The sequence below is a fragment of the Drosophila obscura genome, unplaced genomic scaffold (genome assembly GCF_018151105.1).
Source record: "Drosophila obscura isolate BZ-5 IFL unplaced genomic scaffold, ASM1815110v1 contig_150, whole genome shotgun sequence".
Taxonomy (NCBI): domain Eukaryota; kingdom Metazoa; phylum Arthropoda; class Insecta; order Diptera; family Drosophilidae; genus Drosophila; species Drosophila obscura.
The window spans coordinates 3,236,717-3,264,221 of record NW_024542736.1 but is presented as its reverse complement, the minus strand read 5'-3'; the positions used below and the strand labels follow the sequence as shown (position 1 = coordinate 3,264,221).

General features: G+C 44.9%; 3 protein-coding genes across 4 annotated transcripts; 2 read left to right on the top strand and 1 right to left on the bottom strand.

Moving 5' to 3' along the window:
• Nucleotides 1–175: 175 nt before the first annotated feature.
• On the top strand, nt 176–19,770 carry LOC111072843 (lateral signaling target protein 2 homolog). The gene is made up of 5 exons (XM_022364954.2): nt 176–944; nt 16,275–16,415; nt 16,489–17,229; nt 17,294–18,264; nt 18,339–19,770. The coding sequence occupies exons 1-5, from the start codon at nt 909–911 to the stop codon at nt 19,348–19,350; spliced, it is 2,901 nt and encodes a 966-aa protein (XP_022220646.2). The 5' UTR covers nt 176–908; the 3' UTR covers nt 19,351–19,770.
• A 1,435-nt stretch (nt 19,771–21,205) lies between these two features.
• On the top strand, nt 21,206–24,333 carry LOC111078821 (cilia- and flagella-associated protein 58). Of its 2 annotated transcripts, none has more exons than XM_022373731.2 (4): nt 21,206–21,872; nt 21,944–22,561; nt 22,627–22,943; nt 23,006–24,333. In XM_022373731.2, the coding sequence occupies exons 1-4, from the start codon at nt 21,367–21,369 to the stop codon at nt 24,232–24,234; spliced, it is 2,670 nt and encodes an 889-aa protein (XP_022229423.2). In that variant the 5' UTR covers nt 21,206–21,366; the 3' UTR covers nt 24,235–24,333. The 2 variants fall into 2 exon arrangements, with proteins under 2 accessions (XP_022229423.2, XP_022229509.1); XM_022373817.2 differs by having other exon boundaries at nt 21,799–21,876.
• Nucleotides 24,225–27,504, bottom strand: LOC111078942 (cilia- and flagella-associated protein 58). Its single transcript, XM_022373938.2, has 7 exons — nt 27,157–27,504; nt 26,878–27,097; nt 26,531–26,820; nt 26,019–26,467; nt 25,640–25,956; nt 24,627–25,588; nt 24,225–24,563 (listed from the first exon to the last, which is right to left on the bottom strand). The coding sequence occupies exons 1-7, from the start codon at nt 27,247–27,249 to the stop codon at nt 24,288–24,290; spliced, it is 2,607 nt and encodes an 868-aa protein (XP_022229630.2). The 5' UTR covers nt 27,250–27,504; the 3' UTR covers nt 24,225–24,287.
• Nucleotide 27,505: the final 1 nt, after the last annotated feature.

Sequence of the window (27,505 nt, the reverse complement as noted above, 5' to 3'; positions counted from 1 at the left end):
CAGTGGGACCAAAATTCGGTGCTTCAGAATTTGTCCATTTTTAGGGTGTAACAATCAAGAAACGCGAAAATGAGCAAATATATCGATGTATCGATTGCTTTTTCAGCTCTTTCCCCTCGGGTCAAATTTAGTCATTTCTGCTTTGTGTTTTTGTTTCGTTGCTCGACATGGCATTCGCATTCGAAAAAAAAACTTTAAACTAAACGGACGACGCCGCTGACGGAAACGGCAAGGGCGGATGAGTGTTGCGCGAGTTTAATGGTTTTTTCGCTCCCGAAAAGCCAGTTTCACACATTTCGTTTAATATATTTTAAGAATTTTTAACCAAATCGACGCAATTTCCGCCAGGTGAAATGCAGTTGCAAGTGTAATGTGCGGGAGTGGTGTGAAATAAGAAAAAAAGTCACGCGTGTGATGTGTTGTTGTGGCTGCTACGAAACGCAAAGAAAAAGTCAAAGCCAAAAAGCAAAGTGCAAAAGCCAGTCAAAAATTAACACCAGACAAGTAGGAGAAATAGGCATGAGACAGGCCCCGAAATTGGGAAAAAAATTATAAAAAGTGTTAAGTGAAATAATGTGCATTTAAAGGTGGAATCGCGACGCAAAAGGCCCACAGCAGCGCCAGCAGCCAGAAGTCGCTAAACATATTGAACGCAGTGTGGCCAAGGCAGTAGAAGTAGTGCCGTTGTTGTTGGTCGTGTGTATTTCTTTGTTTTGTTTGGTTTTCGTGCCCCCCTACCCTACCTCTCGCTCACACTCGTTCGCTGCCTGAGTGCTAGTGCGTGCGTGCGGTTGCACGAGTGTGCAAGGACAACAAAAACGCACTTCGTTGGAAGAGGAAGCGATTGAGAGCATCAACAGCTGTGGCGGCGCTGCAACTGCAACGCTCCTACAACAACAACAACAACGATGGACACATTTCGCAAGTGGCTGAACAAACCCAAGGTACAGTAAACGGTGACTCTGATAACCCAAATCATAGTTCCCTCTTATCACCTCTCTCACACTGGCTAAATATATATATAGTGAGTCGCAGGGGAGGAGGGAGAGCTGTAATTAATTAAGAGCAGCGCAACAGTGCGAATGGTGTCAAAGCAACTCTGCAGTGTACGTATGTGTACGTGTGTGTGTGTGTTGGTTCGTTTGTTAACTGTGTCGCTGTGACGTCAGCGCTTGCTTTGGCCCTGGTCAAAGCATTCTCTCCGCCTCCCCTCTCACTCGCTCTTTGTGTGCCAGCTGGGTTTTAACCGTTGCTGGATGATTAATTCGCTGACGCTGGCAGAACACGGCAAACAGCTATAGCACACATGCACACATAAAACTGCAACAGTTTCATTAGTATTTTGTTTTTGCAGCATGTGCACCTTGTGTCTGTGTGTCTGTGGAAACCGCATTCACTGCATTCGTTCCAGTCTCAATTCAAATTGGAAATACACTCTCACACTACACCACACACGCACACAAGCTCACACGCACCAGAAACAAAAGCAGAAAAATGGCGCCAGCTGCCGCCTGTGTTCGTGTTTGCAAATTACAAGTAAAACTAATTTATGTATCTACGTCTGGAGTAATTTGGGATCTGTTCTTGATACTCGCGTTACTCGTACTCATACTTATGGGTGCAATGGAAAATAACTTGGAATTTCCCACCAAAAAGAAAACAAACAAAACGAAAACAATGTCAAAGTAGTTTGATGGGCCATCCGTAGCCTCGGTTTTCCAGTGATTGAGTAATTTATTTTTAGATTTTCGGCGGCATTCAGACGCAATTCCATCACTGAATTCCACAGTTCATCTATATTTAGCTTTCTCTCTCTCGTTTGCTCTGCTTGCTGCCTGGAATATGTTGTACCGTTAGAAGGAGGAAGCGAGGGTCGCCGCCAAAAATAAAACATTGATGGAAAGCCCCCCCGCCCTCTCACATGCAGCCCCTTTGGAGCGAACCTCTCTGTTTGTAATGGCCGATCGCTCGTCAATCTGTCGATCCGCTTGACATTTTGATTGCCGTCGCCAGATTTTTGAGTGTATCCCCCAGAGGAAAACCGAAATTAGAAGCAATTTACACGTAAATCCACAATCCATTCAATCGAAGGCAAACACTACATCACTTATTTTTTTTATAAGGTGTGCTTGTGTGTGTGTGTGTGTGTGAGTGTGTGTGCGTGTGTGTTATACGACGACGACGATGACCTCGGGCTACCTGGAGGTCAGTGTCGACATTGGCTGGAAATCTCATTGTGGAAATAACGAAGCTAACAAACAAACAAACAAACAACACAGATGTTTCCAAAGGGGTTTCAAGTGTTTCAAGAAGAGGCCTCCATTGACTGTCTATATCCGTCGTTAGATTAGATAAGAATAATAAAATGATGGCGATTTTTAAGGGGTTATTGATTGATTAGAATAAGAAGGCAGTAATTTAAAAAAAAACTTGTACATTTTCAACAAAAAGGTTCCCCAAATCGAATGTCCTGTAACTTTAAATATATTGATATAACTTGATCTCCTTTTGGATGTTAAATTATAAAGGATTATGTCCTTAAAAGTGGAATTACACCAAATACCACCATGTAAATTTTAAAGAATTTTGTCTATATTTAATAGAAAATCCTCACCAATCCATATTTTACAATTTTCCAATTAATTCCAATTCGTTTGTTAATTTTTTTCAACATACATCCAAATGTCTCCCCTTTCTTAGAGAAGTTCCGCCTGTGGTTAAACTTTTTCTTTTATTAATTTATTACGCTCTAAATAGATTTGAAAATTTAGAAATACAACATTTTCATTGCCTCACTTTCCGGATGCCACCACTTTTCTGCTTCTCTTTTGTTAATTAACACACTTCTCTCTGCTCCCTCTAAAGCCCCATCCAACCCCACTTCGCTGTATTTCCCCCTTTTCACCACAATTGCAGCTCATAAATAACGGTACGTTTTTCCTTGTTTTCTTGAAAAGCGCAAAGCAGATCAGAGCGTGGCAGCAAAGGCAGCACCAGCAGCTGTGGGGCTATTGGCTGGCGGCTTACCTCTCAAACGAAATAGAAAATGCTGTGGGGGCCTACGGCAATTTCTGTTTTTCTTTTTTTTTTCCAGCAACTCCGTCTCGGGGTCTTCTCTTCTTCCCTCCTTCTCCTATCCTTCTCTATGCGGTGCCTGCTCTTCTTTCATGCATTCATTGACTGACTGCACACAGTTTTTCCGCACTCGTTTCCTGGTCGCCGACGTCGTCTTCTTGTTTTCAGGTTTTCTTTGTTTTTGTTTGCCACTTTCTTTCTTCTTTACGCAGAGATTCTCTATCTCTCTCTTTATTTGTCGAGGACGTTTTTTCTCTGTGTCGCGAATCAAGATAAACCGTAATTTAATGCGACGACAGCGTTGCCAGATTTTGCAAGCGCTGCCCTGCCATATCGAATGCAGCTTTAGATGTTGAAAGAATGAACTGAAAAAAACAACGGGATATATGGAGAAGTCGTAGATCTCTGATAAAGAAATGTATAGATTACATGCAAGAGAATCACAATGTATCTTCCTAAATTGCAAGAACACATCTATTAAAGTATTTCAACACGCGACGCGCAATAGATTCCATCGTTTCTAGCCAGGTATTTACATGTTAGCCTTGTGCACTACTCGGTACTCGCACCGGATACAAATAATTAGTTGGCCCCCTACGCCCCTCTCGCTCTCTCTCATCGGAACTCCCATTGCTTAACTTCTTCAAGTACATACGACTAGGTATAGTTCCCCGTAAAAGGGGTATAATGAATGCCTTGCAATTGTTTTTCTTTACTCGGTTTTCCCTGTACAGAAAAAAAACGAAACCGACAACCGAGTGAACGTCGTGGTCGTCGAAACAATGGAACAGTGGAGGCTAGGCTAAGAGAAAGAGGCGCAACAGCACAACAGCCTGCAACCTACAAAAAACAACTTTAAGAAACGCGATACGGATCCCAGTCAATGGGGCACCGTAAGGCAGCAAAAGGCAACGGCAACAGCACGCGCCACAGGCGATTGTAATTGATTATCAGATTGCTAGGAGGCGTCCCAATCTTTAGGCTCTTTACAGAAGGAAGACCCCACATAGTATTACATCATTCCATGCCTTATAGCATACATAATTTTTGCATAAATACGAGCATATAATTAAAACTCGTCCGTTGTTGGAATATATAGGAAGTACTCTTGCTAAAGCAAACATTTCAATTTCAATTATTTATAAATGTTTGACGATCAACGTATCACGAATATACACAAATGCGAGTGCGATACCGAGTATGAGTATCTCTTTGAATATATCACAAATAGTGGGTGCGGTTGTCTGATCATTATTTAACACATGGTTTATGCGACTATTACCGCCTCCCCATCGCTCATTGCCCATCCGGGGTATTCCCAGCAGTAGGATAACATTATATTTATACAACAGTGTTCTTACAGGATACCCTGTAGTCGTAGAAACATCAGGGTATGTGGTAGTCTGCAGATCCAACGTTCCCATGTGCTTCGACAAGAATCTTTCGAATAAATTTTTGTTTTCAAAGAGTAAAATATTCTCTTTCCCAAAACCGTTTTCGATCACTTTGTTGTGAACATCTGTCTATTTACCGATCTCTAGCTAGAGGAACTACTCGCATATTTTTTTGGCTGATCAAGTTTCAAGCTCTTTTAACTATTAATTGTTCATGATTTTCATTTTGTTACACTAATAATAGAATTAAAGCAGCGGATACTCTGCAGTACGTATTTCTTATACTTTCCCCTGGCATGTTTATTATTTCCTCTCTTGAATCGAATATCCCCTTCGACTTTTCGATATATTTATGTATCTGCTTGAAATCTAATAAAATTTATACACGTTTTTCCTGTCTTGTTTTTTGATCGCCCATAAACTCATTTGAAGTTGGCATTGAATTGTTTTATGGCCAACAAATCCACAATGAAATAAAAGCAAAACCGTGGCAAAAAAAAAAAGTGAAATCTATTTGGGCGCCTAGCAAATGTACAATTATTTTTGGGTTGTTTCGCCCTCTCTATCTTTTGCGTGTGTCTCAGTTTCTGAGAGCAAGTTGTAAGCAGAGCAGAGTAACAAAAAAATGAGTAAAAAAGGTGTGCAATTAAAGTCTGTTTCTGTTGCGTCGTCGGCGTCGTCGAAATCGTCCATTAACACAATAAACTCTGACTGAAAGGCCTCTGAAAGTTGTGGTTTTACCGAAAAAAGTCATGAAGCAAACATCATGAGTGGGCAAAATGGAAATTACAACAATGAGGACCATTTAACCATTGTGCTTCAGCAAAAAAAAACTATGAAGGTGTGGTAGAAGGAGGGAGGGGAAGGGTGGAGGTAGATCCGCCAAGAAGTAGAGGGAGAATACACTGAAAAGTAAAACTCTATATCGAACAGAGAAGTGGAGTGTAAAAATGTAGAAAATAAAGAAAAGGTGTAGTATAAAGTGTATATCCAAAGAATAAGATTTATATACTATAGCTCACAAAAAAAGGAGGTTACTAGTGGTAGAATTCACTCTGGGGGGAGTTCATGGAGGTACTTCAACCCGGTAGTCGACTGGCCATCTGTGGCATCTGGCATCTTTTGCATTTTTATGAAATTCACTTATTTACGCTTTCTGAATCCGAGAAAAAAAGTAAAAAACAAAAAACAAACAAAAGTCAACAATAAAGAAAAACCTCATTTATTTCTGAACAAAAGGGAAGGAAGGAAGGAAAAGTGTGAAAAAAGAAGTCTAAAAGAAAAGGTAGAGCACTGGCAACTGGCCTTAAGCTGGTGAATGGTAACATATCGGTCATAATGGCATGCTCATTTTTTTTCTTAATGATAATACAGTGCGTTTCATAACCATAAAGGAAAAGTATTGTATGGAAAATACTATTTTCAAAAAAAATTACATTCCGTTAAATAAAAAATAAAAAAATAAATAAATGGAAATACATTACATAAATTCTAATTATTTATTCTATCTGTGTAATGAAACGCACTGTACTGCACATTTTCCTTCTGCAACTGCATTTGTGAATGGCCATAAACAAGAAGCAACATCGTCTACGTCTGACAAATTCATTCCAATGCCACGCCAGAGTATTCATGAGTGTATGAGTGACTGCATGAGTGTATGAGTGAGTGCATGAGTGAGTGAGTGAGTGCATGAGTGCTTGAGTGTGTGTCTGTGTGTCTGTGTAGAGTGAATGCCTGCCTGTTGCTGTGCCGCGTGTGCCAACAAAAGCAACAACCTGTTTCTTGCGGTGCATAATATTTGGGCCATATTGACATGTGCCGCCGCCGCCGCCGCTGCCGCAGTTGCCACAGTGGCCGCCGTCGCCACCGTTAACGACCTGTGCTCTGAAAACTGTCCCCAATTTCAATTTGTTGATGTTCTAGTAAAGGCCAGTCGAGGTGGGCCACAAATGTTGACACTACATGTCAGTCGACGCATTACGAAAGCCTCTAGATAAAGAGCATTTAATTTTCACAGAGGAACCCAAGAGAGAGTCGTAAAAACCCCCACGTAATGTTGGGAGATTGGAAGAGTTTACAACTTACAAACAAATGTTCACTTTGCTGGAGGAAGAATCTGTTAAGATTGCAAACATCTGCAAAGAGTTTCAGCATTGAAATGTAAGCTAAAAATTCAGTATTGTATCCACAGTATGGCTCTTAGGGTAAGCAACAGGTTTTCTGTGTTAGTTAGTATCTAATCGTTTAGGGGAACAATCAAAAGTGTTCGTTTGAAATCTTTAAAATGAATCATAAATTCGCCATAAATGGTATGGGAACCTTCTAGATCCATAAAATTGGTTTAATTTCAACAGATTTTCTTCCACAACATCATAAACATGTTCTGATGTTATGCCCACTGAACAGCTTTAACTATTTCATTTCTGTTATGAATGATATAATAATCATTCTGTTGTTGAGTAGAACTTGTCACCAGACTCTCGTCAATCGAGGGAGAGAGCGAAGAAAATACTCGAAGCATTAGCCCCCAGTCCCACTCCCAGTCCCACTCCCCTGGCAGTGTCTTTGTCTGTTTTTGCGTGTAACTTTTCCACTGAGCGCGCGGGGATCTATTAAAAATTAACACAAAATTAGTTGATAATACGACTACGAATACTCATGTGCCCAGGCCCCCTTTGTTCGAGTGTTGCGTGCTCTCCTGATACCCTGACATCACCCCGACACCCTGATTCCCTGATCCCCTACTTAGTAGTGGACTTTAGTGACGCATTACACAGAGGCACAGAAGCAGCTCCCTCACTGATAACGCGTACAACTCTTAGATGGGTAGAGGCATGTCGTGGGGAAAGAGACTGAATGGGGGATTGATCGCTCACAAAACAGAGTTTTTCCAAAGAGTACGGGGGATACAATAATTTTGGGAAAAAACATGGCACAATTGTTGGATTAATCCAACATTTAACGATGCCAAGAATTCAACTTAAACTACATATGAAAATTTATAAAAAAATAATCAAAATATAAGAAATATTTTCGTACTAAAACTCTTTCATTGAAATGCCAACAATCCTTATTGAAATGCATACCTTAACCGATTCCAAAAATAAATGTATTAATTTGAAATTCCTATGAATCTTGAATTGAGTGGAATGGAATTTTCCCCAATGAAAAACCCAGTGGAAACCAGAATAGGGCACAAAAGTAGGGCGTGTTTCTAATGTCTGTCTGTATGTCATTCTATATTGATTGAGAGGTATTAATAATGATGTCAGTCATGGAATTACAGGAAATAATTATACGATAACGGGGAAAAACAATTGTAATTATCATTGTTTTGTCAGCTGTTGTAAAAAGTGTAAAAAGTTATTTCCACCAGAGATAATTTATCTAAAGATTAGTTAAGTTTTTATCTGTGATGGCAAATAAATGCAGGTTTCCTCATTTCAGCCATGCTACCCATACTATTTCACTGGAAATCGATGAGAATTTTCAGAATAGAATGTTGCCACTTTTTTGCACTAGAATGTTGCCACTTTTTGCATTAGAATGTTGCCACTTTTCACTGATTAAGAGGCACATTCCAATGGGAATCTGCTTGGATTTCAGGTTCAATGCAGGTCAAACGGTTGCACAATTGATGAATGGATGGAATGACCCCCAATGCTGCTGGACAAGCGCTGTAAGCGCAGCTCCGCTGTGGATCGATGGTTCATTGGCTCCAAAAAATATTCGAGAGTGGCCGGCAATATGTCAATTGTTTCGTTACGGTTTTTTGCAGACCAGACACCAGACACCAGACACATCTCAACCAAAAATATAAAAACGCTTTTCCAATGGCCAGACGACCGCCAGTCCGCTAGTCGACCACCAGTCTGTGGGGGTAAAAAGTAAAAGCGGTGAAATTTTCACATTCACATTCACGAAGTGCAACAGCCTTGGAAGTAGCTGCAAGCAGCAAGCAGCAGCTGGCAAATGCCGCCGCATCGATGCCACTCTCCTACTTTCGAATGGCAGCAGGCAGCTTCAATTGTCGATTGCATTGCCGTTCCACTTATTACCTAATCCCCCGCCAGACACCCAGACATCGGAGTGGAGTGGAGCCCTACAGGCGGGGTTTACACAGAGCGAGGGGAGAGCGTTTCAGTTATCAGACAAAACGTTGCATAAGGCGGCAGCGACTCTCTTTTGCGTCCGGCATATCAATGAGAGGAACAATGTGTGTGTGGGGGAGAGATCGGATGCGCGTGTGGACAACCAACGCCCACGTATCGCACGTACCACCCCCCGGGAAGGAGGAGCATGTGGTGGTGGCTTTTTATTCAATTATCATCGACACTGCCCCGTTGTGACGCACTTTAACCCCTTGCATGGAAATGGCACTGGAAATGGCAAAGCAAAAGAAAAGTGAAAGCGTTTTGCGGTTTAACTTCTTTATCATGGGGAAACCTTTAAAATATTTAGGAGTTTCTTTGGTTTCTATTGGTAAGGAAGGTCAAACCACAGACAAAGAGAGAGAGAGAGAGAGAGTAAAAAAGACAAGCGAATGCCAAGTGGAACAGGGTTATTAGGAGAGCTGATGCCTTTAGGATATTATCATCCAAGTGTTGCATCAACAGATCACTTTTGTTGATTTTTCTAAATATTTTAGACTTGCATATTGCTGAGAGATTAGTTTTTCTTCACTAGTTTTCCTTCTATAACAATAATCACAAAGTGATAATCAAATAATGTAATCACAAAAGTTAATAAATGAAGTTTTTTTTTGCTAAATCTGCAGCCTATCAGCGGATCTGTTTCGGCTCAGTGTTCGATTTATCAGATTTTAAACAGGTAATGCCTTAAGCATCGCACCGTATAATATAACTGGATTCCCATTCCACACCTGTTGGTTGGATCTACGCCGAACCCCGGCGTGAGATAACAGAAAAACAATGGAAAAAAATAAAGCAAAAAAAAAAAAAAAATAACATTCGCTTGGCCTACGTTTATCGATTTATTCGATTGCGACATATTTTTTGTGTGTTTTTTGTGTCGTTTTTTTGTTTTTTTGGAGACTCATGAATATGCAATGGGGTTAATGGATGGCGCCAACCGAACCCGCAACTCCCCCATTTCTTTCATCTCTTTTGAAATATTTTTCTCTTGCTATATCTTCACTCTCTCTCTTTGTCTCTTTCTTTTGCACTTTTTCCAATGTTATATTTTACTCTCTTGGGGTCTCTATTTCAATATCTTCACACTCTCTTCACTGTCTTCACTCTCTCTCCCTTTATATATTTTTTTATTGACATTTATTAATTTTTGTTTACTTAATTTTTAAATTTTGTCATCATTTCCGCATTGATTTTTCTCTGTCTCTACTTTACCTCTCCTCGGTATCCTCCCTTCTCTTTGCATTCTCTCCCTTCGCTCTTTGTTGATCGTTTAGTTTTCGAAATGGAATAAATTATGACATAATACCCTCCTACTCCGCCGTCTCCTCTCCGATCCGGATTGAATCGGTTCGATCCGCACATTAAGTGTTAATTTAGCGGTTCGTTGCGGTTCGTTCAACCTTTATTTGCGGGGGGGTTTCGGATAACTCCTAAAACCCAAAATAAAGTAATCCTTAAACGCAGCAACGACGCATTTCCTGTATCTGCTCTCCCAATATAAAGCGATTTGCAATTTGTATAATTTTTATGATTTGAATGAAAGTTGAATGCACTCACTCCCCTACTGCCTCCCGTCTGTTGGGGTTGATTTGTTTGGGTTTATTCCGGTTTTCTGTTTACGACCCAATGTCTTTGTTTTATCCAATGAGAGATTTCGCGGAAATGTGTAATAATACTCGTCTGAGAAGTGGACTTCTGACCACTGTTTCCATATTATTGTTACTTTTATTTTTGCAGAATTTTCTGTGGTCCTTCTTTTGTCATAAAAATATAATATAATTATAGTCTATATATAAATATAGGCCCCAGCTCTAGAGATTTGTGTTTCTGATTTGTTTATATTCATTTGTGTTTTTATCAGGCAGCCCCCCTCGTTTATTTATATATGTATATCTGTGTATATACTGCATTTGTATTGTACGATTTCTGTGACCGTGACTCAGTTTCCATCTCAATCTTTCACACTCTCCTCTCTCTCTTCTCTCTGTGTCTCATTATCTGTGTGCCACAGAGATGTATGCCCCGTCCTTAGCCTACTATAATGCCCACAGAAAAATGCTGTAATCTCATTTCAATATAATTTTGGCCATCATTGAAAGTGAAAATTTTCTATGTAATTTTCTATGTATAATGTTTTATATTCATTTGATTATTCATGCAACTTCAATGGAAAGCCATCTCTTTGTTTGGTTTTGTTTGGATTTCCCCGATATATCACCGTAAAGTAGCTGATATATGTATGTATATATGTATGTATGCCTTATTAATCACTTAGGCGATTGTTTCCATTTTATTTTTTTGTGCTGAAACTTTTTAAAATCATTACAGTAGAACAAACTTCATCCGTGAATGTTTTATAAAAATATTCCTCGGGCGATTTCCTATGGAAATTCAATTGTACCATGTCACTTTCCAAGTGTTAAATGATATATCATTTAAGGGCGTGCACTCAAACGTCATGTTTTTTTTTTATTAGTTTTTTAGTTAAAAGTAATAACATTTATTAACTCGTTAGTTCTCACACTGTCGCTCTGTGTATTCCCGCATTTCAAAGCAGAATATCACATGAGATGAAATGATTTATAACCAGTTTTTGTATGTATTTCTGGGGTGGTTTTGCACTTGAAATTCGTATTCGTAGCACTCGGTATTTGAATGATATATGTATAATTCCCGTCAATTAAATTACGACACTTAGTTGTGCAGTTTGTTTGCAGAAATTGAATTCAATTCAATCGTTTCAATAGTTTCAAACGATACCCGAACCGACCCGAGTGCACGCACATACTCCTATGTACATATGTATATTCCGTTGATCAATTAACCAACAGACTGATGGTGGGGCATGCCCCCGTTTCAGGTGGAGTGTTCCCACTGATCTGTCTACAAATTGGTTCGTTAGAAGGTCGCGGCATTTGTGGCCCCGTGTTTTCACCTCTCATTTCTCATTCACCATTCACGATTCCTCATATGCCAGACTCGGTATATTTTCTTATTAAAGTCTTTTGCTCAATTGATGGCTGATTGAGAATAAAGTGAATTCCATTTTATCTAAAAAAATATATATATAAATAAATAATATTCAGGGTCACGTTCTCCTGCCTGTTGTCTCCTGTCTGCCATCCATCCATCCGTGCAAGACACTCTCTGGCGAATCCTTTGCGTCAGCAACAACTTTGAACAAAAGCCTCGTGCCGCACAGAAGAATACTAGAGACACAGTCAGAGACACAGGGTCCTTGCCTTTGTCCTTGTTCCCCATGCTGATGGCGATGGCATTTCAAGGCTGCCACGAGGCAGACGCCTGTTGCACGTGGAACACGAGGCCGTTGTATCTCTGACGTCAAATCAGAAATTGTGTCCTTAATGTTAAGGTTATTTTGCAATCACTGGTTTTGGCAGGCAATGACTTGACAAGTCCTGAAATTTCTTTTGATTTGGAAGCTTAATTTCCATAACTTTTTGGCTGTGGGATCCCCCCACACCTACATACTTATAGTATACATATATATAAATATTTATCTTTATCTGTAACATGAACAGCACCCCACCATATGGTTTTCACTTCCATATCAGTCTCGCTTTCAGGTGGTTTTCTGTCTCCCTGTTATCATCCCAAAAACAGAAGCTTGCTTTGTGGCTGTTGTGGCCTGTGTGTGCCCGTGGCTTTTAATTAGTTGATTGGACACAAAAAACCAGTTGAAACAATATTAAAAAAAATACCTGCACAAAAGCATTTTCCACTTATATGTACGTTGTGCAAATAATCTGCTTTCTGTTTTATCTGCTGAAAAATATATTCTCGTACATTGGAAGTTCTAGAAACTAGCAGAAACTTCAAACAAACAAAAAATATTTCAAATATTTTCAATTATTTTTTTTAAATTTAATTTTCATTAAGTCAAATTGCAATGAACGGAAAGGAAAGGTGGTTGAGTTTCATAAACAATTCTTAATTTTCGAGTGCACTAATCGTAATAAAATGCAAATAAAATGTTGTAGTTCTTAGAATAAATATAATAGAATTGATTAACTTTAAAAGTTTTCACAAGTTTATTCTTTTATTTTTTTTAAGATGTTTCAAGCGAAGTTTCACTGTGCATAAGCACCTGAAATGTAGTGGAACTTTCGTTAGCAACAAGTCTTGGTCTTTTTGCTTTTTTTTTGTTTTGCAAATCAATTTCTCAAATGTTTGCTTGCACTTTTCTTTGGACTAGTATTCCACTTGCTGCCACTTGCAAATGTGAGGTGCAAACACAGCTCCCCCCGCTGTTGCTCTCTCTCTCTCTCTCTCTCTCTCTATCTTGTTGCGCTGATTCCTCATGAATAAGTCACGAAGAAGCGTCATTTCCTCTCATTTAAAATGTATACAAGTGCCAAAAGATAGCCTCAAAAAGATGGCGGTATCCTTGGGGGCACATATATCATGATCCCCTCACCCTTTGCTTCTCTTGTTCGTGGCCTGCACCATGTTGGGGTTGAACGTTCCGCTTGCCCCGAAACGAGCTTAAAATTTTTAATTACCATTTAAATTTTTTGTCTGTTGGTTGCTTCCCCCGAACAGTGCGGCAGCGGGGGTTTTGCGGCTCTTTGACTACATTTGGGATTTGGCTAAATAATTTTAATGCATTTATGAGGCAGGTAAAGTGCTTTTGTTGCTTAATGTGTTATTAACTTCAAGGCTGTTCGATATTTTATGGTGTAATATGTGCAAACCATCACAACACGTTTTTACTTCATACTTTGTATCGATTATTGCTTCGATTAACCCGCTTTCGATACAGGCTTTTACCGATGATTGATTCTTTATCGATTGACCTTCTTTCGATACACATTTATTGCGTACTTTATATTATTTTTTATCTATTATTGGTGCAGATACCACCGCAGAATGTGTTCTTCAAGATAACTTTCTTTGTGGTGGCTACAAGCCCCAAAAGATTTCACTTTATTTCAATTCAATTAATTGAAAATAAAGAATTTCGGTAACTTTCACTGACTTGAGATCACTTTTTACATTTTTCCCACAATTATTGCACCCCACTGTGGGTGTAGATTCGATCAGTATAGCTTTCACATCAATATTTCGATCAATATTTGGACAGAACGAACGGACAAAAAAAGAGCAAAACAATTACGTTGACTAGCTCGCTGTTCCAATAAATTAGCAGTTTGTATGTGTATGTGTGTTATCTGTATTACTCGTACCTTATCCGTATGGAAGTACTGGTATAATATGGAACGCATATGTAGGTACTATATAGAGTGGAGTGCCATACTTCCACTCACTTTTCCAGTTTTTTTTGTCGTCCCCCAAATTGCGACGCTAATTAATGGCTACAACGACACTTACAAACAGTCTGTTCGTTCGGTGGCGTCAACACACCGTTTTGGCCAAACAGCGTTGTCATGACGGCCAGAACGAGAGAGCGGGAAATGAATGGGCCAGAATGGAGACGGAGAGACGGGACGGGAGAAGGAAATGATGGCTCGGTGGAGAGAAGGGGGGGAGAGAGAACGTGTTGTATCGAGTGGCAGAGTGGCACAGGGGCCAAAGCAGAGAACGTGTGTGGCACTGAGTGAAGCGTGCGGTGCGTCTTGTTTTTCCAGTCATTGAACCACATATTTACGCCAAGGCCCATGGCCTTGCCTCAGCCTCAACTTATAGTACATATTCTCCATCTCCATTACTTGGTTCATTTCATGAATGTTGTGCGGTTCCCACCTTCAAACATTGCCAGAAACATTTTCTGCTCATTTAATTGTTGTTTAAACAACCATTAAAGATATATCCCTTTGCGTGTGTGTGGTTCGCCTTGAGGCCCATGTACTACCATGGAACGAAATCATATGAAACGAAAACAAATATGACTACAACAACGAATACGATATTCTGCATCGATTTCATCGATTTGCTGTGTGTGTGAATCATTCATAGACATTCACCTGCAACATGCGAGTAAACATTCATACTTGGAAGAGAGGTTGCCGTTGGCCGTTGTTGTTTTTTGGTGTTGGTTCAGCCATGTAAGTGGAAATCTAGCCAAAAGTGTAATTAACTTTTATTTTTGTTGTTGTTGTTGCACCTCCCATTTTGCTTGAATTATTTATTGGCTTGAAACAGGGCATATTATGGATAAAGGTGAGGCAGAAGGGCGAATGGTCTTGCATATTTCACTGCCAAACTCGACAGAAATTCTGAAAATGCAAGGAGCGTAGAAGCGTTACCTTTTCTTGGATATACCTTTGCCTGGAAGCCTTGTACGTTGCCTGCCAAACACCTCGCTTCACCTCATCTCCACCTCAGTGACGCGTCCGTCGCCTTCTGCTGCGCAATTTTGAAGGCAAAAAGTCAACGATATTTGGATTTCTGTGTGTTGTTGGTGTTTACCTTTATAATAAACACATTTAGTACCCTCTCCCCCACCCCCCCCTGATATTTAGCTGCTCTTATGGCACTCTGTGTACTCCGCTTCATACACATATTTGTTGTAATTCGTATTTAAAGAGAGCAAAGAGAGCACACACACACACAAATACAGACAGACAGACAGACAGACAGACATTCGGAAGGAGAAAACAAGTTCAAATGCCGATAAAGCTCTGTTGATCGTTTACTCTCTTTTGATCTCTAGCTCTCTCTCTCTCTCTCCTTTGCTGAATCTCGTGCTTTTGGGCAGGCGGGCTCCTCCACTTAATTGCAACCACGTGATTCTGCTAATGATATTGAAATTCAACTCACAATCGGGGGGCTCTGTCTCGGTGCTTTCCGTGTTGCATGTTAGATAAGAAATGTATTGTTGGTTGGTTGGGCTCCACACCGAAGTTGGCAGCGGTGATTGCATCATCTTTAGTTTTCTTTTTTTTCCCCCAGTTTTGCTTGTTAACACGTTAATTTTGAGCAGAGAAGGAAGCTTGCAACGCCCCAAAAGGGGAGCCTTTCGTCAGCATCAACAGTCATAGATTTGTCTTACAAATTTTGAATATTGAATCCATTGAACAGTTCCATTAAAATAATTAAAACTTTCCATATATGGATAAGGGGACTTGTTTAATAGCTCCCGCCTAACTAGTAGAGTCGTGTCCCCAGAAGCGACTCACACGTTCCTTCTCGTTTTTTTTAAAGATTTAAATGAAGGTGTTTTAATTTTATAAAGGGGAGAGCTCTGCGAAATCCCAATTTAAAAAGGATCCTCATCGCTAGCTCTATACATACATATATGGATCGTAATTAGTTAATTATCTACTAAAGATACCGCCCCCTCCCAACACTTTATTCAAATGACTTTTACATACAATGGGTACGTGATTTGATGATTTGTTGTGAAATCCATCAGAAAACCAAAAACAAACAGAAATACACAACAAAAGAAAAGCTTTAATTAAACGTAGTGTCTGCTGTGGCTGTGTGTGACAAGCGTGGGTCTACGTGTCTAGTGGATGTCTGAGTCATCGTGACGACTTCCCCGATCGACCCCCTTCGGGCATCATCCGCCAAACGATGCCCTGCTGCACTTGTCACACGCTCTTTGCGGTTCAGCGATAATAATTATAATTTGCACTGCAAGTGGCTCGGGGTGGGGCGATAAGCCTTATCATTGAACAGCTCAGTTACTCATCCAAAATATTTCCGCAACTCTCAATTGCAGGCCGATGACAAGTCGCTGCTGGCGCGCTTCTTTCATGCCGATCGATCGCTGACAGCGGTGGCCAGCGAACTGGACAGCTTCGATGGACGAGCGGAGCCGGATCGATGCTCCCGATTGGTCAGCAGACTGCGACAGAATCAGGTAAGAGCGGAGAGGAGGAGCCGCCCCGTGTGTCGGCGCCGTTTACTAATTTACCCAATTCTTTCCCCTGCAGGACAAAGTGCTGTCGATCACGAATCTGATTATGGAGGAGCTGCTCGGCGAGGATCGCGATCCGCGTGCGTTTCGTGCCAAATTCCCCGAGGAAGTGCTGCAGGAGAATCTCGCCGGACAGCTGTGGTTCGGCGCCGAGTGCCTGGCGGCCGGCTCTTCGATCATGAATCGTGAGATGGAGAGCAAGGAGATGCGACCGCTGGCCCAGGCCGTCACCAAGAGTCTGGGCAATGTGCGGGTCCTGCTCAGAGATCAGTGCCTGCGGAATAATGTGCCCAATAGCAAGACCCTCCATCTGGACGTCAACGATTTCACCACCGAGCAGCTGTACGAGAGCCTCAAGATCTTCGATCGTCTCTTTGCCGAGTTCGAGCTGAGCTACGTGAGCGCCATGGTGCAGGTGAAGTCACGGCACGAGTACGAGATGCAGCAGTGGATCGGTGTGCTCTTCTCGGAGACGCTGCAGCGTGCCCTCAAGATTGGTCTGCTCGATCAGGATATGGTGGATGCCTTCGATCCGGGTCTGATGTTCTCTATACCACGGCTGGCCATTGTTGCCGGCCTTGTCGTCTATACCAAGGGGCCGCTCGATATGGATATGCCTGGGGATCAGCTGTCCGAGATGTTTCGTCCATTTCGCACGATCCTCATTAAGATACGGGATCTTCTGCGAAACCTCAACAACCAGGAGCTGTACCAACTGGAGAAAGTCCTCTGTACCAATGAGGATATCAACACAAAGGTTGGCACTCCCTGGTCCTTTGATTTTTGATGATTTTGTTAATGATTGTGTCTGTGTCTTTCAGGTGCCTTTGGGCTCCAGCAGCATAGAGGCACCCACACCCGAGCATAGCTCCACACCGACAACAAGCAGCAACAATAATACCAAGAGCAACAGCAACAACAGCAGCAGCAGCAGCACTGGTGGAGGTGCTGGGACTGCAACTGTGGAGCGACTGGTCGATCAGCGTAATAATAACAACAACAACAACAACAGCAACAATAATCAGCAGAATAGCAACGAAGTCACGACAACGTTGCCGGCACGCTCTCCGTCCATGTTGTCGCTATCGGCCAGTACGCCCACAGCATCGCCGGCACCATCGCCAACGCCCACGCCCTGGCGTTCGATTGCCTCCTCGGAATCGTCGGCGGTCAGCAGCTCTACAAATCCGCCAGCCGATTGGTCAGACGGCGATGACGAAGACGAGGATGAGGATGAAGATGAACGGGATATAGAGGATGAAACAGATGAGGAGCTCAAGGAAATTATGGCCGAGTGTGCCTCTGGGTATCTGATACCCAACACAAATCTGGGAAATCTACTGCAACCGCAACAGGTTCCACTCACGGATATCTTCGTGGCCAGCGAAGATGATGATGAGTACGGAACAGCTGACCACCCGCAGCCGGCGCACAGAGAGCAGGATGAGGAGGAGCCCAGTACCAGTGCTGCACTGCAGCGTCAACGGCATAGTCACAGTCACAGTCTCAGTCAAAGTCATCGCCATCATCACCGCCACCATCATCATCACCATCACCATCACACGACGCAGCAGCAGCACCAGCAGCAGCAACAGCAGCAGCAGCACCATCATCAGCCGCATCCACATCGTCTGACACGCAGCGGACGTAAGCGATGCAGCATGGAGCATGCCGCCGTAGAGGTGGATCAGCCGGGGCAGGGCCAGGCCAGTGGCGACACCAGTGCCGCATCCTCGCTCTCCGACGATGTGTCGCTTGCGATGCGCAACACCACGGCACGCCTCAAGTTCAAGTGAGTTGTTTGTTTCCCCAGCCAAAAAGCCAACAAAGGAAACCCATCCCCAATAATGAAATCACTTTTTGCAGGAGCACCGAGAACCTGCTGCATCGCCTGTTCGTTTGCATTGCCGGCGTGGCCGATCAGCTGCAGACGAACTTTGCCTCCGATTTGCGGCAGATATTGCGCAGCGTGTTCCTCATGAATATGTCGTCCGTGGAGGAGGAGCAGATCGAGATACCGGTAAAGACAAAGGAGTCGGAGCTGTTCGAGTTCCGTGCCTCCGAAAACGATGTGATACAGGAGAGCGCCGGCTCCAATCAAAGCATTTACTCAGCCGAGGAGGTTAACCCGGAGCTGGACAATGTGTTCAGCGCTGGCAACCGTCACTCTGCCGGCGCCACAATGCAGCGCAATAACACCATCGATAATCCGAGCAGTAGCAGCAACAGCAACAGCAGTAGCAGTAGTTCCGCCACGACCCGCAACCATGTCACGCGTAGTCGGAGTCTGGGTGATCAGCAGGAGACTGTTGCCAGGAGCATGCCTGCGGCAGTGCAGCAGCAGCAGCAGGAACAGGAGATGGAACAGCAACAGCAGCAGCATCAGGTGCAAGTGCAACTGCAGCGTCAGCGCAACAATTCCGTGGGCAGCAACACGCCCTCCAGCGCCTCCTCGACCAGTTCCAGCTCCGAACAGAATTCCCCCGTGAGCACACGCAGCGGCAGCAGTCGTCGCCGCCTGCAGAGCAACAACGAAACCCAAATGCCTTCATCCACAACGACAGCCGCAGCCGCAGCAACGCTTGCGCCGCCAGCCTGGATACCCGATGGCAAGGCGCCACGTTGCATGTCCTGCCAGACGCCCTTCACTGCCTTCCGACGTCGTCATCACTGTCGCAACTGTGGCGGCGTCTTCTGTGGCGTCTGCTCAAATGCCACCGCTCCACTGCCCAAATACGGCCTCACCAAGGCGGTGCGCGTGTGCCGCGACTGCTATGTGCGGGAGGTGCAGGCCCGCTCCCCCTCCACCGCAAGCGTCAACGTTGGCGTTCAGATGCAGAGCCAGGCGGGACGAGTGCAGACGGCGACCGCCTCTTAGGACCGGCCATTGGCGCTTTTCGGCGCAGCTGAGGACCAAAAAATAAGTGAACCGAGCGCACGTTGGGCGGGGAGAGATGGAAAAGCAAACTGTGAAACGCAATTGTTCTTCAAAAATTGTTTTCTTTATTTTATACGTAATCATAACTGTACATCTAAACCGAAACCTAAACCCCATGCACAAGGCGGGGGCTTGCATAAATAGATCGATCAGATATATATATATATAAATGACTATATATAATCAAAGAACTATGTATATATAATAATAATAATATATGGGCATTTCTCTGACGAGGTCCAGCGAGACCAAAAATTTCAGTGTCTCTAAAAACACATTTCTATATAATTCTTTTGCGATTTAATAGTCTAAATTTAATGAAGGACAACTAGCTTTACAAAATTAACATATTATTTCATTAACTTTGATTTGAAAACCTATTCAAATATTTTTCGTTATTTTTTGTTGCTTTTAGTCATGTTTTCTTTTAATATTATCTATTTTAAAAAGGATTACCCTTTAGAAAAGTTATTCCACAAAATCTTTCTAACAAAATCAACTATCTAAAAAAAATACGAGAAAATTTCGGCTAACGGTAACTTGCAATGCGTACGACTGTCCGTCCCGTTCGACTTTAGAGAAATGCCCATATATATTATTTTTTTTATATTCAAATCCAATGACCAACAAAATGAGCGTCTATCAAAACGTGAGTAATGCTTCGATTTTGTCAACAATAAAAGACTTTATTTGGTCCATATCAGATCAGACTATAAGTTTTGGCCAGCATTTCAATAGAAGATCGAAGAATACGTATAAATTCGTTTTTGTTAATCTTTATGTTTCTGTTTCTGTTTATTGAGGGCTTAGGGGAGCACCTAGCTCTAGCTTTAAAACATTGCAAATCTTTTTGTCACTAGCCAAGGTCCAGCGATATATATCCGGGACAAATATATATAACGTATAAGTGTATATTTTTCTAGCATTGATTGGAGGGAGTAAGAAGTGGATATACATAGACGAGCATGTAGGATGATTCAAGACGTAGTAGCCGTTAATTGTAGCAAAAATTTGCGAAACATTTTTTGTGATTTATCGTAATTTTCGTATGTATTAATTAATTTTATTTGTATAACTTTCTTGACTTGCGACGGCATATTGTATGGTATAGTCCTCTGTAATCTGTGTGTAATCGGAATGTGGAGTCTTTAAATTTCAAAAGTATTTCGAAAACAATAAATAAAGTAACCGAGTATCCAGTAACACTAAAGATACACACATAAACATTACAATAAAATACAATATATATATATATATATTTTTTCTGATTCAAACTTGTATAAGACAACAAAAAAATAAAAATAAGTGTAACAAAACGAAATAATCTGTAAACATCTCTGTTTAAGAAATATATGCAATTTTATGCTTAAATAAAATAAAAAAATAATTAAAATCTTTTTTGTTTTGTTGCCCGACTCGAGATGCACAAGCCTAAGCCACAAAAGAGAGTGTCCGAGAATAGTAAGCCCAAACGAGGCAGCGGTGGAAGGTGAATGAATGAGTGGAATTGCATCCAGTGATAAGCAACTCTGGGAGAGGGCGAGTCGTAACGAGTATTTGTAACGAGTTTAACGATATTTGGGAATCAAGTAGCATAGCATCTTCAAGCATTGTGCCATAGGAATCTAATGAGATTATTTTAGTCATCCTAATTCTGGAAATACCAAGAATTAACTTGGGCTAAAAGGGATATTATGGTACTGTTTAGCTTCAATTCGGAAACTAATTGAGAAACAGAACTTGCCTCAATTGCTAGTAGACGTCTCTGAATACATCAGAATCATGTAGTAGTTTTAATTTAGTTTGAATTCATTCATTACACAACTTGTTTCCATTCCACAGGGAGTTTCCTTTTCCCCTGCTTACACGCACCCACACACACACACATTTTTGTTTCGTTTGCACCTTTTGTGCATTGCATTTCTTGCATTTCTTTGATTTGGTTTCCACCGAAAAATGTCGGCCCGGAAGCGCAGTGGTTCGAGAAAACGGTCTACCAAAGACGCCCCTGTGGAGTCCGAGGTGCCATTGGAAGAGCTGTTTGCGGACACTGTGGAGGTGGCGCAGATCGATCTCATTGATGACCTCAACGAGGAGTTCTTTGGCACATCCTATCAGCTGGTGCAGCACCTGTCGGCACGTGATAACTTCGTTGCGGGCAAGGTGAAGCGATATGTGGATATTCTGGCCCGCATCCATGCCCGGTATGTCAGCGAGGTGGAAAACGGCGTGGAAATGCGGGTGAAGGTGGCGACTGCGGACGACAAAATGGAGCTGGCCCTGAAGACAACGGCCATCTCGGAGGCGATGATGGAGAAGCTGCGTGAGGCCCTGGCCGACTCGTGGCGCACCACGGACGCGGTGAAGCACCGGGAGGCCCTCATGCAGGGCCAACTAATGACGCTCGTCCAGAGCGGGCCACGGCTCACAAAGAGCGACACCCAGGACACTAGGATCAGCCAGTAGGTTTGCCTCTCGACATATCCAAGAAACGATTCCCCCTCTCTAAGGATTCTCGTTGTTCGATTTGCAGGCAGGAGACCCGCATCCGTGGCATGGTCTATAGGGAACGCGACCGTGTGGCAGGTGAACTGAAGGATTATCAGAAGCGCTTGGAGCTGAATCGCATATACTCGGAGACTCTGGATTCGGTGATCCAGTCGCTGCGCGAGACAATCGTCACACAGCAGATGCGCCTCAAGATGATGGAGTCCGAAGGCTACAAGGTGCAGCACAAGCATCGCAAGGAAGTCGAGACATACGAGGAGCGAGTCATGTCCATGCGCAAGGAGCTGGATGCAGCCCAACACAGCCTGCGCGTGTTGCAGGCTAGCGAAAAGGAAAAGGCCGATGTGATGGCCATGAACGACAGCCTCAAGCTGGCCAACGAGCATCTCTCGCGCGAGAACTACACCGTCTCCAGAACCTTCCACCACAAACAGGAGGAGAAGAATCGTCTGGTGATGAACCTCAAGCTGTCCGAGGACATGAACAGTGTCCTGCGTCGGGACAATGACGAGCTGGAGGCCTTTCGGCACAACATCGATCGGGAGCTAAAAAAGAAAACGGAAGATGCGGTGATGCTGGAACGTCGCTTCCTGCAGCTGTCCAAAAAGAATGCGGACTTGAACGATCAGATCATAGTCAAAGAGTAAGTGTGGATGGGAGTCTCCCCTTTCGCCAGTGAGTGATTCTCTCTCTCTCCGCTGTGGGCAGCAACGAGATCAAAGCCCTGGAGAAGAAGCAGTCAATGACAATGGCCAAGCTGGATGAGGTCACACACCAGAAGGATGACATCAGTCGCGCACGCGGCAAGCTCCAACTGGAGATTGTTCGTATTAATGATGTGGCCGCCGGTCTGCGGCATGGCATGGTCACACTGCGCGCTCAAATTCAGGATGTGAACTTGGACCTCTCGCGGGTCAACAAGAAGCTGGACGAGAAGGAGTTGGCGGTGCAGCGGATGGCCCGGGAGAAGCGAGAGCTGGTTGTGGAGCTCAATGATGCGCACAAGAAGATCGAGAACATAGAAGGTGAGGCCCCTCCCACAGAGTGATTGCTGGATCCCATTGCAAACGTAATCTTTCTGCCGCAGAGACGCTGCAGATTAGGACAGCGCGACTGGAGTTGGTCCAGGATCAGCTGCAGCGCAAGCATCAGGAGTTCATGAATGCCAAAAAGCAAATGGAGATTGCCCACTCTGAGCGGGTGATGCTGCTCAAAACGATGGACCTGTGCACGCGCGATCGTCAAATACTGCAGGCCTCCGTCACACGGCTGACGCACCAGATCAACCAGCTATCGGGCACGGTGGCTACGAACGAGAAGGAGATCTCCTCGCTGGAGAAAGATATCGAGCAGCTGAAAAGCACCATCAAGCAGAAGCAGAACGAGATCCATGCGAAGGAGCGGACGCTGGCCAGCACGCGCAACGATCTGCGCGAGATGAAGATCCGGTTCGAGCAGTCACAGCACACGATCGACGAGGACGAGAAGCGCTTCAAGCAGATCTCCTGCACCCTGGAGGAGGTGTCCAAGGAGAAGAGTCTGGTGGGCCTGCAGATGGTGCGGCGCAACGACGAGGTGCGGCTGCTGCGCGAGAAGGAGACCATCATGCAGAGGGCCATCGACAGGGGCACGTCGCAGTACAATCAGCGGCTGGAGGACATTCGCCTGCTCAAAATGGAGATCGTGAATGTGCGCATGTCCCACCAGTGCATGCAGCGGGAGGTGGGCAACAGGGCGACCATGCGCCAGGATGTGGTGCGACTGGAGCGCCAGCTCCTGCAGGAGCGTCTGCGTGTCTCCGCCTACACAAAGGAGATGGCCCATCCATTGCGCATCCATCGCTGGCGCGTGATGCTCGGCAAGGATCCGCGACGCTACGAGCTCATCCGCAAGATCCAGGCCCTGCTCAAGCGCAACATTCGCCTCAATGTGGAGCGTTTGAATATGGCCAAAAAGCTGCAGGATTCGGTGCGATTGTACGAGACGCTCAAGGCGCGCATCAAGCACATGCCCGATCCCAGTGTACGGGAGAAGCTCTGTACCCAGCAGCGCATCAATCGCTGCCAGAGCAACCAGCTGCGCGCCATCAAGGCCGAACTGATAATCAACGAGATCGATCTGAAGAGTCGCGACATCCTCATCAAGGAGTGCCAGGCGACGCTGAAGCAACAGAACCAGAGCCAGACAAACATTGAGGCCGCCCACAAGCGGCGCCTGGACAAGTATACGGAGCAGTACTACTACGAGAACTCCTCCGCCTCCGGCTACGCGGCCTGCAAGAAAAGAAACAGCAAACTGAGTGACAATGCCAGCTGAGGAAGGAGGTTTTATTTGAACGCCCTGGTGCGTTCCAGCTGCTTCGTGGATCATTAAAGCAAGGTGGTGACCATCTTAAAGCCCGCTCCCAGTGTACGTGGCAGCTGTGGGGGTGCCGAGAAGCAATGGGCCTGCATTTGCTCTAGGAGGTGGCGTTCCTCCAGCAGCTTCTGCTTGCGTTTCTTCTCCTCCAGCAGCTGGGTCTTCGTCATCGCCAGATTCATGCGCATCTCCTCCAGTTTCACCACATTGGACTTTTCGTCCGCCTCCTTGACACTCAGCTCTGCCTTGAGAACCCGCAGCTTACGCTCCTTGGCTGAAAGTGTGGCCTGAAATTGAATAATTGGATTGAAACATTTCCAGTGGTTTCCAGTGCAATTTCGCCCACCCACCTTGACGCTGTTCAGCTCCGCTCGCACCTTGTGGCTGGGCAGCTTCATCATAAACTCTTTCAGCGCCGCATACAACTGCTGGGCCTCGTTGAGGGCACGCTCTTGCTCCAGGGCCGCTACGTTTTGTGAGAGCAGCTGCTTGCGCAGGATGCGAATGCGTTCGAGCAGATCCATCTTCTCGGGATCCTTGCCGCTGAGCAGGCGCCAGCGGTGCACGTTCATGGGCGTGACCATTTCGTCCTGTAGGGCACGGGCCTTGATGCGCTCCTGATTGAGCATGCGATGCATTTGGAGCAGTTCCTGCCGCAGATCGGCGGCACTCTCGCGATCGGCACGCAGCACATCGCGTTCGGTGCGCAGATTCTTGATCTCCACACCCATCAGCCGCATGTCGTCCTGGCACTGACTGCACTGCCGCTCCGTCTGGTCGTACACCGTTTGCAGATTTTCCAGCGTGTGCTTCAGTCGATCGTACTCCTCGTTGCGCTTGGTCAGGGCCGCACTGATGGCATTCTTCTCGTTCATCAGGTTGTCCACATCCTTGCGCAGGCGCGCCAATCGCTGCTCGTCCTCCTGCAGCGACTTGGCATGGCGATCGTTCTCCTTCCGCTTGTCCAGCAGCTCGGCCTTGGTGTGCTGCTGCCCCAGCTGCGCCTGTCGCACCTCGTTGCGCAGCAGGCGGCGCTCCTTCTCCATGCGATCGATCTGCAGCTGCAGCTTGTTCAGCTCCCCATCCCGATAGGAGATCTTGCCCCTGAGCTTCTCGATGTGCGACTGCAGATTGATCAGCTGGTCGCGTAGCTTCTGGCGATCATCGTCGCCCAGCTGGAGATTCCGTTGCAGACTCTGCCGCTCGTTGGCCAGGACATCGTGCTGCTGCTGAAACTTGGAGCACTTGGCTTCAAGGTCGCTGATGGTGCGCTTTAGTTCGATCTCGTAGTTCTCCTTCAAGCGCATTTCATCTGGAAGGGGAAGGGAATCAGTGCCTAGAAGCGGATCAGGACTAAACTTACTTTGCAGTGCATCGAGCTTATCGATCCAGTGCTGTATCTCATCCAGCTTCTTGGTCTTCTCCTTCTTCAGCTTGTTGGCATCCTCGTTGAGTTTCTTCAGCCTGATGTCCATGCTGCTGATGGTGTCCGTGAGGGCGCGCACCTCGTGCTGCGATTCCTGGTGCTGTGCACTGATCTGCTCCAGCTGCTGATGCTCCGCCTGCAGATCCCGTCGCAATATATCCCGCTCCTTAATCAAGTTCTCGTTGTTCTTCTCAAAGTGATGGACCACGCGACGCATCGACTCCAGCTCCTTGTCCTGGGTGCCCAGCTGTGTTCTGTGTAGTGTACGGAGTGTATGTTGGGTGGATTTTTACCGGCCCATGTGGCAGCCACTTACTTGAGGCGAATGTTCTCCTCTTCCACCTCTCGCTTGGACTCGTCCAGGCCCGCGTATTTGCGTGCAATCGTCTCCTGGGATTTGGTCAACTTCCCATTGTCCTGCCGCACTTTGATCAGCTCATCCTCCCGCACCTTAAGCAGATTGATGCGCTGGTTCAGGGCCAGCTTGTTTTTGTCCCGCTCCTGGACCGTGTACTCCAGATCGACGATCAGCTTTGCCAGCTTGTTGCTCGTCGCATTGTGCTGGGTGTTCAGGTGCTCGAGGTTTGTCTTCAGCGACAGAATCTGCAGATTCTGCCTAACTTTGATTTTGGTCAGGTGCTCGTTGGCGGATTTCATGTGCGAGATCTGTTCCTGGTATTTGGTCTCGTCGCTCCTCATGCTGGCCAGCTCTTTGGCCAGAGCATCGCTCTTTCGCTTCAGATTGCAGGCATCGGTGGAGGTTTCCTACACAAAGAATATATTCTGAGACTGGTCAAGGGAACGCCACCCCCCTTATAGTCCACTCACATCCAATAGCTTGACCAATTCCTTGTTCTTGGCTTCCAGTCCCTCTATGGTGCCATCCAGCTCGGCTGCGCAGGAGCGCTGCATCTGCAGGCGCTTGTTTAGGTCGTTTATCTCGGCATTGAGACGCTCTCGTTCCTTGCCATCGTCGCGCTTGCTCATGGCCAGACGCTTCTCATTCAGATGTGCCACCATTTGCTCCGATTCATCCAGTTTCTCGCGCAGACTCAGCACCTCATCCTGTGCAGACTGTTCGCGGATCTGAGCGGCATCCTTCTGCTTCCAAGCACCCTCTGAAAAAGGGGATATAAGGGCTAGTTCCCCTTGTGGCTACACTTGATCCCACTCACCTATAACCCCACGCAGCTCTTCGATGGTGGCCATGTCCAGTTTACTCACGCGAGCGGCATTCTCCAGACGCCCTTCAAGCGTATCGATTGTCTTTTGCAGCTCCTGTGCGAGCTCCCGCTCCAGCCGCAGATCATTCTTGTAGCGAGTGCCACAGATGAGCAGCCGTTGCACATTGTCAGCATTATTGGGCGTGTCCTTTTGCCGCAACGCCTTGGTTGCCTGCCAAACAAAGAGAATTTAAATTAAACTGTTGGCTTGGCAAACATACGACAGCTCACCTCTGGTATCTTCTCGCCCAGTTCTCGGTAGAAATCATCATCGAAATCATCTGGCACCAGCGGCTCATCTTCAGAGCCCGAAGCCTTCGACATTCTATGCGGATGTGTGCTTCACTTCTCCACCGCTATTGACAAAACGCTTGTCCTGGCAACAAGTTGCCATACCGGCGCACAGGCGGCTGCCCGTGGCAACGACAACAGGTTATTTGGTTTGATTGGAATCTCGTCATTTATTGGACAGCTGTGCAATGGAAGCGTCTGTGCTCTTAGTCGTTATGGAAACAAAGATCTGTCTACCTTTGCTATCACTTAATAGGTCTTAATTAAGGGAACTTTGGAATATTAATTA